Source organism: Apteryx rowi, unplaced genomic scaffold, assembly GCF_003343035.1.
Source record: "Apteryx rowi isolate R43461 unplaced genomic scaffold, aptRow1 scaffold_78, whole genome shotgun sequence".
In the NCBI taxonomy this organism is placed as follows: Eukaryota; Metazoa; Chordata; class Aves; order Apterygiformes; family Apterygidae; genus Apteryx; species Apteryx rowi.
The window spans coordinates 2,526,744-2,540,811 of NW_020451071.1; the positions used below are offsets into that span (position 1 = coordinate 2,526,744).

At 44.9% G+C, this 14,068-nt stretch overlaps 1 protein-coding gene across 1 annotated transcript in view; it reads right to left on the bottom strand.

Moving 5' to 3' along the window:
- PRKCH (protein kinase C eta) overlaps positions 1–14,048 on the bottom strand; it is a 120,572-nt gene extending 106,524 nt beyond the window's left edge. Inside the window, exon 1 of the mRNA XM_026088688.1 lies at positions 13,641–14,048. Within this exon, the coding sequence (XP_025944473.1) occupies positions 13,641–14,000 (360 nt within the window). The 5' untranslated portion in view covers positions 14,001–14,048. The remainder of the gene's footprint in view (positions 1–13,640) is intronic.
- Positions 14,049–14,068: the final 20 nt, after the last annotated feature.

Here is a 14,068-nt window from a genome sequence, read left to right on the forward strand (position 1 = left end):
TCAATCTCTTGAGAGTCAAACACAAGGGTACCAAAGGTTGTGTAAAAACAGCAAAGCTCAGTATCTATGGTCTTTTCTCACTTAATTTTCATGTTCAAAACAGGAACAGGCGCTTCAGAGCCTGTTACTGCAATGAGAAGTGTCATTGCTTAAAAGCAATGAGTGTAGCCTATCCACTGCAGAGGCAACTTTCTTTGCAGAAAAATTACTTATGTATAAAATTAGATCCATAGACCTCATATTACTCACAAACACTCCTTTCTCTATGACAAAGGCAAATGACCTCTTACAAGGACACACCAGAAGCCTCYTGAGATCACTTCCACATAAGCTAAAACATGTGAAACAACTCAAATGACAATTCCTTCTCTTCAAAAAAAAAAAAAAAAAACTACCTAGACCCTACAATATCATCCTTGACAAAAAAGCAGAAGAGTAGAATTTTAAAAATACACCGGCCAATTTTGAATGCAGTTTTAATTCTTAGTTCTAAAGGTTGTTCTAAAATTCTTAAGCTCTAGAAATGTTAATTCTAAGGCTGGTACCCAGCAAAGCAGTAACCAGAGGGAACACAACCAGTCAAAGAGTTTGCTCCCAGTTACACACAGTGCTGAAATAAGTAAACCTTGTGTCCTGTCTGTCCCCCACCCTCCCAACACATACACATTTACAGTATTTCTACACTGTGAGCACCACCACCCTGCATCCCTGCAGATACAGCCACACTTCAGCAAGTGCCCACTCAAGACAAGCTAAAAGACATGGCTTTCAACACTCCTTAGATGTAGCTTGGACAGCATCAGAAGGGGGTTTTGTACATGTCCAACAGTGGTTGTAGGTAACTGCCAGAAAGAGCACAGGGCTGATAATGAACTGATAAATCATTAACCAAGTTCTTCAGGAGATATGAAATCAAGGCAAAAGCCATCTTGATATTATCAGGTTTTGATCAAGAGGAGAATCTTGTCCCCAGCTCCCTGCCCAAACTGCCCCTTTTCTTCCAGATGTCACCACATGTTGCAAGGGCAGCAGAACGGACCCTGCATTTGCATGTCTCCAGAACCACAGCTCACAGCCCACCACGTTAATTCACACTGCCATTGACTGATGTTTTCCTTAGCATGCTGGGCTGTGAAATAGCATGGGTGAGAAGTCAAGATCTGAGCAGGAGGCACTGCAGAGCTGCCCAGGGGTGGAGAACCAGCTGGCTGTCCTCTTAACGTGCCCTGTACAAGCTGCCAGAGCTCACAGGTCACAAACCTGCTGAACAAAGGGCTCCAGCATGTTTAAATACAAAACCCATTCCTAGTCTGGATGATCTTACAAAGTATTCACCCAAAACACAAAACAAAAAGATCTCTAGGCCTGGCACAGTTTGTAGCAAGAGGTAACATCATCTACTAGACTGACAGACTTGAAGAAAGACAGAGAAGCATCCAGCCTTTCTTCACACAAGCCCTTTTCAGGGACCAAGGTGATCAAAGGCCTTCATCCTGAGCTAACACATGAATGTATTTTGTCTTCGAGGAGTTGAAAACCATTCTGCAAGCATGTGCAGTGTAGCCCAAATTACTGATGCTTTATTCACAGAATCACAGAATTACTGAGGTTGGAAGTGACCTCTGGAGATCGTCCAAGTCCAACCCCCCTGCTCAAGCAGGGTCACCTAGAGCACATTGCACAGGATTGCATCCAGGCGTGTTTTGAATATCTCCAGAGAAGGAGACTCCACAACCTCTCTGGGCAACCTGTTCCAGTGCTCTGTCACCCTCACAGTAAAGAAGTTTTTCCTCATATTCATATGGAACTTCCTGAATCTGCCAGACACATTCAAAAATAAGGATTTCCTCTGCTTCAACCCTCTCACTCCAAGAGGATAACAAGCCTTAAGGCTTTGCATACAGCAAGTCCAGGCCTGCGGAGACAGCACCACAACAGTAAATGCAGGGGTCCTGGTGTCCTCCAGGTAGAGTTAGTGATCTTAGCCTCAACCTATACAAACCTAGTACATGAGAGAGAGACCATATCTGTCGCTGTAGTACCACTGCCTGTTTCTATTTTCTGCATCATACTCCTTTTGTCTTTCAAAATAAAAGCACACTAAATAAAAGCTACTGACTGGGCTTACTCTAGCACAGTACTAAAACTCACTCCTCTCTCGGACATGAGCACACTGAATTTGATGCCCCTCTGGGCAAACTCCAAAAACTGTTTAGCAAGATTTCACAAAGAAAGGTGAACTATATTACTTCGTAGAATCAAGAAGATGAGGGGAAATTTCTGTAATTTTTATTGAAAAGACAGGCAAAACGTTACTTGAGCTAATTATCTGAAAATCTGGTCAAAATGAGTTACTATCATTAAGTATATGATGGGGTTATTATAAGGACTTATTTTCAAGAGTGAAGATGGCTTATCCCAGCATAGCTGGGTTTCTACCTAGTTTTGCTCTGCTCCAAACCAAGAACAGCTCAGTTGCTTGTATAGCAGCTACTAAACCACCACAATTGCATCTCAGTATGTTAAGGAAAACTTAACAAGCAGACCTGCACTAAGATAAATGCTAGTAAGCTGTCACATCAGGAATCCCTTCCAGAAATGTGAGGTGAAAACCTCTAAGAAAGGGAACAGCTGGAAGTGACCCTACAGTCAATCTCCAATAAATCATCCCCTCTCAAGAGCCGGTCTTGCAAGCAATTCTTGTGGAGTTTTGAGAGCTTCTACACCGGATTTTTCATTGCTATTAAATACACAAATAACGAAGTGCTAAGTTTGGGCCTCCGTCTTGCAAATTGATTATACATAGCAATACTTCCAGAAAGTCCTATTCGGAGATGGAGGATCACCCTACACATTTGAGGCCACTGTAGGTTTCATACTGAATAGCGTGTTCCAACTTAGTAGCCTTGACAAGAAATCCCACCATGGATTTGGACGACATAGGAAAATTCTCACACCATTACATTTTCCTCCATGCTTAGGAGCAAACTTCCTTGCAGAATAAATTCTCATCAAATATATTAATGTTACGTGCTACAGTCTGAATGACCTAGATAATAAACTGATTGTGCTGAAGCCAATTTCTTCCTCTTTCTCAGAGCTCCACAAGCACTCTCTGTGCTCAATAAATAATGTATAACTCAGCTATCATTAACAATCCTTGCTGCATGTGAAGAGAAGGAAAGAAATGTGTCCAGTTCTTCTCCCAATTACACTGCAAATCTGGCAGTGTAACTCCACTGATGACATTGAGAATCCACTGATGTAAAACYGGTGAGTGAAAGCAGAGGCAAGCACTGGGCTCCCATTCTGCTGAAATCTCAAAAGACATGGGCAAACTTTTCACAGAGTGACATTTTACAACAAGTGCAAAAGGAGGAAGATGACTTTCATTTCAACGTTATTAAAAATAGATGCCAGAAAAGTGAAATACTGAGAGCAGTTTCATATGGAGTGTGACAGAKATTACGCATGGGGAAAGGATAGAAATCAGTCGCCACTGTACAAAAGGCTTCTCCCCGTCTTCTTCGAATTTAAAGAATTTAAGAAGTTTTAAAGGATAGGAAATACAAGAAAGTGTTCAGTGAATCAATCACCAGATTTCACCACTTAGAAAAACACGTTTTTCCTCTTGTCCTCAAGCCTGGGCAAGAAGCTGACAAATAAGCACTGTATGCCTTGTTTACAAAGGAAAACAAATCCAGAACAAAGTAGGAATTCGTACAGGGTAAGTTAGGTTTTTTTCAGTTGTTCTTGATCTGGAATAGTGAGCTTTTTACTCTCAATCAACTTAATCCAGACTGGACTACATTTAATACAGAACAAGCATATTGACCATTCTAGATGGAGAAAATCACTTTAGAGATTAACTCATATGTAGACAAGCCAACCCCAATACTATCCAAGATGACAGTTAGTTATGACTATTTTGTCTGATAAAGCACTTAAGAGTACAGACATCTCATGCTATTTTTTACTGTAAAACTTCACTTTCTTTTCCATTCAGACGGTAGAGCCAGCCAGCTTTAGCAAACTGACGTAATCCTAAATTTGACCTTTTTGACAGTGCCTGTCCCTCTCTTCTCTGCATACATACAGCACTCAGCACAGTTATGACTGGTCCCTGGTGGAAGCTACTACAGCTTCTATAAAGTATGAACGATGGCAAATATTTTCTATCCAAAAGCAGTACAAGATTGCCAAACTAAGACCCCACTGCTACTGTAAGAGCTTTAAGATACAAACGCGGGTGAAGACATGTATGAATAGCTTCATTTACAAGTGACATCTTGCTTACTTCAAGGAGTAAAATTAAATTTATAAGAGAGAAACACAAGGCACACTATTACACTAAAATGGAGAGTAATGAGAAAGAGCCAAGAAGCAGACAACAAACAGGCAAAGGAAAAACAGAAACCACAAAACAGTCCAAACAGAGGGCTAGAAACCAGAGTTGCTGTAGAAACATTAGAATTGCTTTTTCAGACCAAACCAGACCAGCAGACAGTCAAAATGCTGCCTTTGAGTATGGCTGGTGCCAAACACGAGACAAAAGCACAAAAAACACCTCAGTGTTCAAATTATGGAGCTATCACCTCAAACGTTCTCTTCTAAACCTCTAGATGCAAGTTCTCAGACCACATGTCAGTATTAATCTTACTACTGGTTGCAGTGCTGTGGGACAGCAGAGATGCACGTCCCATTTCTCACGTCCTCTCTCTTACTTACCTCCACCAGGGAGGTTATGGGTCTCTGCTGATCTTTGGCCTAACTCATCACAGACATCCTCAGCTCATATGCATTCCCCTTTTTTGGGGTACCCTTGAGCTTAGACTACCCACCAAGTGATTTCTAACTGCAGGTGATTTTTTTTTTTAAGCCAAAGCAGACATGTAATATATACACGTCCTGTATGGATGTATTCCCCTCCCCTACTTCTTTTGACAAAAATGTCTATATTGCAATAAGAAAATAAACAAATGGTGCAAAAAATTGCCAATTGCTAAGATCTATACCAGCATTGCAATTTTGGTTAAAAAAACAGAATAAATAATCTATCTCCCATCTCACCAACTGAAGCCAGTCAGCAAAAGCTGCCTAACTTTGTTTCTGCACCAGTACATCTTCTGTGTGTTCAATGGCAAGGGAACCTCTCCTGAAAATGGTCTGGAGAGCAGCCACTATCTCACTCACTCAAATACAATCAACTAACTAATGAAACTTGATGCTTTCGAAACTTAGCAGGTGTAYGCCAACAAAAAGTTTTCATGCAATGCCATCTGCAGGTTCACGTCCCCCTCCCTCTTCCCCTGCCAACATTCTTTTATACTGGCAAAGCTCACGGGTAACTCTAGGTAGAGCAGCATACTGTACTCCAGTATAAGCTGTATCTACCCTGAGGGCAGGTCTACACTGTACAGTGAAGCACAGAAGGGATTTCCAGACAATGGTAGCACAAAAGCCTGAATCTTGTCCCAGACCTGAAGTCCAGGGCAGGGACCCCATCCTCTGTGTCTGCTTAGCCTAGTGGCGGGGCTCCCAGCCTGCYCTCTGGGCTGAGCTTTACCAAGTTGCAAGGTGGCACTGCAAGGACACAACCCCTTTCCCAAGCCAGGATCCAACATGCATATGTCACGCAGGCAAAACACAGGTGCCCCCCCACCTTGTGGCAGGTGCATCTCTGTCTGGAGGGGTGCAACCCTCCATCGGGACAGGGATCATTGCTGGGCTAAAGAACATGAGGCTTTCTGGAGATGCAATTAAACACAGGTCCCACAAGTGAGATGGTGACTGAAAACAAGCCGGAGGCTGCCAGAACAGCTCTTCTCACCTGCGACCTGCCCCCCCCCCCCAATATCTGAGGAGCCCCAGGAAAGAGCAAAGCAGGCAGCAGGCCATCAGCCAGACAAACTGCTCTGGCAGGCCTGTGGGATGGATCTAGTCATTGATTAGATGCTTCTGGTCTAGCATAACAAGGGACAAGGTCTCACAAGGGCAGCGAGAAGGCTATTTTTTCCATCACTTTGGGCTCAGCACAGACGCTGAGATTTTAGCACTGAATATTAGTAGCGCCGTAACTGCTGAGGAACACACACTTGCTCGCACACAGCACTGTGCTAATGCAACTAAACATAGCTCACAGCTGCTCATGGTGCTGCCCGTGACCTGCAGGGACACAGGCCACTTGACGCTACACCATGGTTCTCTGCACAGCATCTTGTCACCTGGTGCAGACATGACTGAAGAAGGTTTTACTAGCATGGCTAGACCAGATTCCCATTTCCCTGGGCAAATTTGGCTTTAATAAGAAAGCAGGATAGCTTCCTCAGCGATTGACTTGACTGAGTGATGAGAACATTTCATGATGTGAAAGAAAAAGAAGTCACTGGCATGGCAGAGACTTAATCATTTGTCTGGTTTACCTTAAGTGGTTTAGCAACATTAATTGGAAGCTTCAGGATGCACTCTGTTTTAGACATGCATTTGCTATCTTTAATATAATTACGAAATAAGCTTTTCCCCTCATAACCAGCTGTAGTTCCTTGTATGCAGCACAACCAGCACAGCCGAGGGGATGGCTCAGGAGAGAACTGCTTGCTGAGTTGCAGGGTGAACAGCATCAGGCAACCCCGGTTAGTCATCCAGGGCTCYAGTCTGGTTCACTGCATGCACCCACAAACAGGGTGGGGGTGCARTAAGCAACCAGAACAGAGATTGCTCACTGTCTCCAGAAGAAATTAAGTCTAGAGCATGGTTTCACCTATATTAACTGTGTCCCTGAAAAGGCTGAGATTTGGGAGACAGGAAGGTGCGTGATGCCCAATTCAGAATCATTTACAAAGTGGTTAGCAACTCATTGCACTCGGTATCTCTTCTCCTTGTCTCTTATTCCAGGGTTACAGAAAAGGTCCCCGATTTCTTGATTGCATTAGCAAAGCACAATAGCTACAATCAAGCCTAAAACATCAAAGGCACTTTAACAGTTTGCAAAGAAAGGGCGGAGGAAACAACTGAGTCTTATTTAGTTCAGTAAGGGATATGCTTTCGTATTGAATTACACTGTAAACCAGTAGACCTTCTAATGGCATTTCAAGAGCTCAAATTGCCCCCTTGACAACGTTTTCTGGGGGTATTTTATTGCCTAAAAGCTCAAAATGGCTTGAAACCAAATCACTACTCAGAAAATGTTCAAAACAGAAAGCCTTGGATGGCCTGGACGAAATACCTTTTTTACAAGAAGACCTGTGGTAAAAGCTAAATACAAGGGGCAAACGGAGGGAGGCCGGCGCCGGCAGCGCGAGCGGCGAGGGCTGCACGCACGCTGCGTGGGGCAGCACGCTGCCCGGGGCCTTGCTCTGCTGTCAGCCCGACCTCGCGCCTCCTTCTCCGCAAACAGCCTCTTTTAAAACACCAACCTGGTGGCCGGGGGCTCAGGTCTCCAAACACCCTCGGGAACGCTTTCTGCCACGATTAACGCCACCAAGGGAAACTCGAGCATCAGCGCTTGGCCTACCCCCTCGTCCCCAGCACCCGAATTAGCACGGGCTCCAACAAGCGACTCCAGAAAATCTTGCGTGACTCTCTGAGCCGGGGCCTCTCCCAGGTGCCTGCTCCACCCCGTCTGGGAGCTGCCACCCCACCATCCTGCAGCGCAGCATGGGCCAGCCAGCGAAGGCCACACGGGCTGAAGTTTACTCCTGAGCTCCAGCCCAAACCTGCAWGCGCACTGTGCACGGGCGGCGGAGGGCCTGGGTACCTGCTGGTGGGGTTTGGGCTGAGCTTCCGGCTTGGCAGCTCCTCGCAGCCAGGGAGGGAAGCACGGCGATATCCCGGCCAGCAGCCCCAGGCAGGAAAGCAGGCTCCTACCCCGCACGCCTTCCCTAAGCTCCCAGGATCCCTGACAGGATCAAAGCAAGGGTTTTTAAAACACGTATTTATGGAAAAACAGACTGAGGAACGCACTAGGAGGCAGTGGCACGGCAGAGCCAGGAAGCYGGCTGAACGAAGGGGAGCCAAATCCATATCCCGCTGTACCCAAGTCAGAGCCAGGACACGCAATTCTGTCTCTCCGATCCCTGCTGGTGTCCCAGTCGCTTTGACCACTGGAAACTGGCTCTTCTCATGTTTTGACCAAAACTTTCCAGCTTCAGATTTTCTTGGAGAGAAAAAGAAAAAACCTCTCAAGCAAAACGCCTCCATTCTCCCAGGACGCTCACAGTTGCCAGCCAGGCCTTTTCCTGGGCAGGGGTTTGCAGAAGACTGAAACCGAGGGCTCCCAAGTAGCTCTGCTCCTGAGGCCAAAACAGGACGAYGGACGGGCAGCTCCTCATGGCACAATCATCTCTCTTCTCCCTCATTTGCCTTAATCAGTGAAATGGTTATTAGCATCACGCATCCAAGATTATTTAATATCTGACAACAAATAGCACTTTTTTTTCTTTTTTTTTTTTGAAACCTTTGTCATAGGCTGCGGGGCACACTGAGGGAGCCATTGGTGTCATGGACTCAGCTGGCATTTTGAAGGTTTTCTTTGGATGCACAAAGCATAGCTTTATGCTAAATGAAAGAAACAGAAGCTGAAATTCTGACATCCTTCAAGAACTATCTTACCTCCTTGCCGTGGGTGTTTCTCTCCATCATTCCCCTTCAAACATAATAACTGCATATCAGTAATAATAATTACAGAAGCAACTTAAACCAAACAAGAAATAGGGACACTGCTTAGTTTACTCAAGCCTAGTTAGCAATTAATGTGTAGGGTGACCTTAATATAGGTCAGAGATCTGCACTATACACACTATTGTCATGTACCTGGGAACAGAAATCATATGTATGGAATATTATTGCTCTTCATCTCAGACTGCTAAGATCTACAGAAGGAGAAACTGCTTGCTGCAGCCCTAGAAGATGCAGTCCATCTTCGCAGATGAACACAGGCTGACACAGACAGGCTGGAACCAACCCAGATATCATCATTTTTTGAACTCAGAGCCATTTTCTATTTTGCCAAGCAGTCACCTCATTCTCTTCAAATCTCTTTTTCAAACAGGCCTTCACAAAATCCTCAGTGACGGTCTGCATCACAAAATACTCTGYCAACAACTACAGATAATTTGATTTCCACGTACCAGTTCTGTCCGCCTGGAGAACACTGCTGTGACATGCGAGGGGTAGTTACACCTACAAGTACCCCTGCCATATTCGGCCTGTAGCACCCTGCCRAGGAACAGATGCTCTAGGGAAGAGGTTGTGTTTTCCTTTAACTCTTTAGTTCAATGTTCAATAAATAATGCAATTGCATATAAATAAGAATAAAACAATTCTTTTTACCTTAGGAAAGGGAAGTCATAGGAAGGGATACAGGTGAAAGAGTTCAAGTTCAGGACTGTATGAGAATTATTTGTTTTAATCTCTTCCTGACAAAAAAACTAACAGTTCTCCTATGAGCAATTGCTAACAAAATCATCAGGAAGTTGTGATTGGTTCATTAATCTAATGATCCATCTGTTATCTAATTTCCTTCAGCATACTAAGGTGAATTGCTATTTCAAGATCAAGACAAAATAGGTTTAACTACTCATTAAAGTGCTAGAAATTATGACATCTCTATCCATGCACTAACAATTTCTGTAATCATAATTAAATCATTCCCTAGTAACAATGCAATTCAGTATCTTTTACAAATAATGCTGCCCCAAGCTTAAAAACAAAACAAAAAAAAAAAAACTTCAGTTGCTACATAGATCTCATAGGAATTAAGATACTCATTTCTGATATATTGTAAACTTTTCTCCTTTCAATTAAAACTCAGTACTCCAAATTATTTATGTTGTCTTATTGTCATATGACTGTTCCCTACACTGCACTCAGAGACAGTTAAAGAGGACATACCACCTTTCAAATGCACATACACAGAGTAAAAAGATGTCTAGCACATGCCAGTGCAAAATTAAATAAACACTTAAAAAGAAGAGTTTCAACCATGATGTAAATCATAACAGCTTTCGGGTAACAGCCGACTTAATTCTCTACTGCTTTGCACCTGGCAGGGTCATGTGCACCTGTGTAAAATGCTACCTTTCAGGTTTGCAGAATTTCACACCCACTTGATCTGCAGGAAAATACCTACCAGAAAAACACCGTGCTGGAGAGATCGCTGCCAGTTTTAACTGCACTGAAGCACACTGAAGGCAAGGTGGCATTTAATTGACAGTATTAATAAAAGCTACTCCTCTGCAGCTTGACAAGTAAACATAAATAATGGGAAACAGAACAGGATCTTGAAGATAATATGCTCTTATAAATTTGATCTGTGTAAAGTTAATCAAATGTGTTTAACAACTAACATGCAAACTAAAAAATATTCAGGCTGCGGTAATGCGTTCATTAGAAAGACTTCAGAAAAAAATCAGGAGGTTAGAAGAAAAAGGGTAGTTTTTGAAGAACCTCTGGAATATAGATTTTAATACAAACTATGGACACAGTACTCTGTCCCAGTACCCTGTGGGATGACTCAAACGTATAAGCATTAGTGATGAGACTATTCATATTCATACACTCACTCATATGCATAAAAGTTTGGGGACATAATTGCGGTGATGTATCTGCAAGTCATCTGAGAAGCACCAATGCTTGCACACAGATTGCTCCTACTTGCTTCTCACCGTCACTTCCTACAGTTCCCACAACGGTGGTGACAAATGTTCTAACTAATCACCTTTATCAGCAGAAGAAAACCCAAGTTTATCAACAGAACGGCAAGAGTCTGAGAGCTCAGACTGAAACCCTCAGGCCAGTGCGTGGGCCAGGGAATCGCCCCAGGTAATCCCACGCTGTCCTCCTACTCTCCCCCCAGCAGGGAACCTGAGTCCCTGTGATGGAGAACAGCCAGACACCCTGTCCCGTGTCACTGTGTCAAGTCAGAAGCATTAGGAGTTTACCAATATATTTTTGTCCTTATGTCTTCTCTGAAAAGCAAGCATTAAGATTCTACATCAAGTCAAAATGAAAAAAACATCTTTTTCTTCCGTCAGATGTCCCATACCAGAAATTCAAACATCTCACCAACTCTGGTCTCCCTTCAGTTCCCTCTCAAGACGCCAGAATATCCTGGGATGCTTTATCCCCCAGGGCAAAGTGGACTCTTTTTAACTGTTTCTCAACCATTTTGTATTGAAGGACTACGTAACTTTAGAAAAAAAGTCTAACTGCTATCCCAGAGATTTTCCTGTACAGCCACGTATAAGCAAAGTTAAACTTTGAGGATTCATTCGCTTTCCCCCTCATTCCATTCCTTTCATTCCTTGCTTATATCAGCAAATGTGTGCTTGCTTTGGGGTTGGAAAAAGGGCACTAAGAGGAGTTTTGGGGTGGAGATGTTGCAGATCATCTCTAAACCCCTTTTGGTGTCTCGTAGCGTGCCAGCAGTTCRCAGACCTTAGGCTAATGCAAAGCAGCACTTCTTACCCTTCAGATTGCACAAAATCCAGCAACAGCCTTGCTGAATTTATCAAGAAATATTAAATTATCAGGAAAGATGCTGTTCCCATGTCATCATGTGATTCTGAGTGCACGCTATGTGAGATGTTAATGGAGCGAGACAAAAGGGGAGGGGAGAGGAGAAAGGGAACAGGAGACAAACACTTGCTCACCCTCCCCACTAAATCCACCCCAACTGTAGTTCTTAGACGCTAACCTAAAGGAGATAACACTTCATGGGTTTGCCTGCGTGCACAGATATAACATCAATTTACATCAGTCTTGTTTAAAAAAACCACTGATTTCTTGCCCATCAACTCACAGGAAAAAGGAGTTCATGAAACAAGTGCCCATCCAACAGGGCTAAGAAACTTTTCCTTCACCAGAGGCTAGAGAAGCCTTTGGCAGGCCACATACTGCATGCATCTTGAGCAAAGAGTGTCTGCAGGATGTATGAAACAACGCAGTGGGCCCCTGGACATACTCGCATCCACACTGGAGGCAAAATATTTACCAAAATATCTACAATAATGAGGCCACCGCCTCCACAACAAAGCAGTCCAAATCCCACGTGTAGGCCAGACCTTGTATGATAGGACTCCAGCCTTTCAAGAGGATAAGGGCTCTCTCAACAGCAGAAGGAAGACACCACCAACAAATCAAACAAGAACACCCCCCCACAAACCACAGCTCTCTATGCTGAGCTCAGTCCTTTGCCCTATCCCTTACAGGTCCATTCCGTATTTAAAAATGTTCTAGCAGAAGTCCCAGGAGCCATCCCTCTAGGGCAGCACAACCAACCTGAGAAGCTGGGTATGCACCCACCAAGCTAATCCATGCTGAGCTCTGCTATGGCTATCTTGCTAGGAGCAATACCTGAGCTAACTGCTTTGCGGCTACCTTGGATTTCTCTGCCCTGCACGAAATCACATCAACATCTGTCTGACAGAGATTACCTTTAGCACAGGAACCTCGCAACTATCCACAGGGTACCTAAGTACACCRTAAGAAGAAGAAATAGTATTAGTATAATCGTATTAAGTGCTCCCATGATTGGTATTTCCCTGTAGTCACACAAGAGATGTAACATCATGTCTTAGTCACAGACACTGACTGGGAACAGAAAGCATTAGCATTTTCTCTAGCAATACAATCAAGATACCTATCTGCTCTCTACAGTGTCAGCTCTCTTTCCTCCACGTCTGATTTTATTGTGATGGTTACTTGACCACACATACTGAACTTCCTGATCTCAAAAAARTTAATATCTATAATATCCTCGGAAATTCTGAGTTCTTCTGCACCTTCTCTACCCAGAATGAGGTGACTTTTTTCAAATCTAACACAGGCAAACTACAATCTGTCACCGGATCAATTTACTCGCTACCTCCTGCGTTACAGTACTGGAARCAAAGGCACGACTTTAGAGCCTATACCATTTCTTTCACTTACTATTAGGACTGAGACATAAATGAAGTTCTCTGGGCCAGGTGCAAGTGACACCTACATGGAAATAAYCTAGAATTAGGTGTAAGCGAAACTGTGCTTAACCAGCGCAGTGGGGCACATGATATATACAAGACTGGTCCCGTGATTCTGTTAAAACATCTAACCAATTTGCATGCACACATCAAACAATTGTGCAAGCATGTGTAGATCTGAGCAGAAATACATCCATCTGCATGTTTCCAAGTATGTCTCCATGTGCTCAGCAAAAGAGGGAAGGTACATAAATGTGCGAGTCTGCAGGTGTACCTTGCTGGTGAGTATGACATGTCTCCTCTCCTSCAGTCTACAAAGAGGAGAGACTTTACAGCGCTCAGCTGGAGTCTTGACCCTCAAGCTAGGACAGCTGACACTTTTTGTTCTTTTAAGTCCCAAATGCACCAGCTGAAAGAGCACTTGCCACTTACCCACATCTGCCCGGCTGCAAATCTGCTCAGCCCATTGCTGCCTGGCTGCTGCGCACAAGGGCACGAGTAGATGCATGAGCGCACACCTGCGCGAGCGCACACACGCACGCCGGGCGGCATGCACCCGCGGCGCAGGCATGCGAGGACAAGCCCCAGCTCCGCGAGCACCCTGCGAGCGCTCCTCGGCGAGCGCGTCCATTCATTCGGAGAGAAGCCCGCGTCCAGCTTCTCCTCAGCACGGCTACTCACCCAGCCCTCGAAGCTGTCGCTGGGGCCCGCGGAGCGCAGCAGGTCCTGGAAGTGCAAGGTGCAGTTGGCCACGAAGTCGTCGTAGCCGATGGGGGTGTCGTGGAAGACGGAGAGCTCGATCTGATGGCCGTCGGTCACCGTGGCGGAGAACTCCTCATTGTAGGTGGGCTTGTTGGTCTTCTGCTTGGTGCTGGTCTGCCCGACGCGAACCTGGTCCACGCTCACGGTGATGTAGGGGTCCAGGAGCTGGTAGCCCTTGCGGAAGAGCGAGTGCCGCAGGGACCAGCGGGTGGGCTGCAGGCCCACCGCCTCCCCGATCCGCACCTTCAGGTACCCGTTGAACTTCATGGCTCCGGACATGGCCGCGGGGAGCGGCGCCAAGCCCGCCGGCGGACCGGACCCGCAGCCGCAGCCGGACCCCGCCGCCG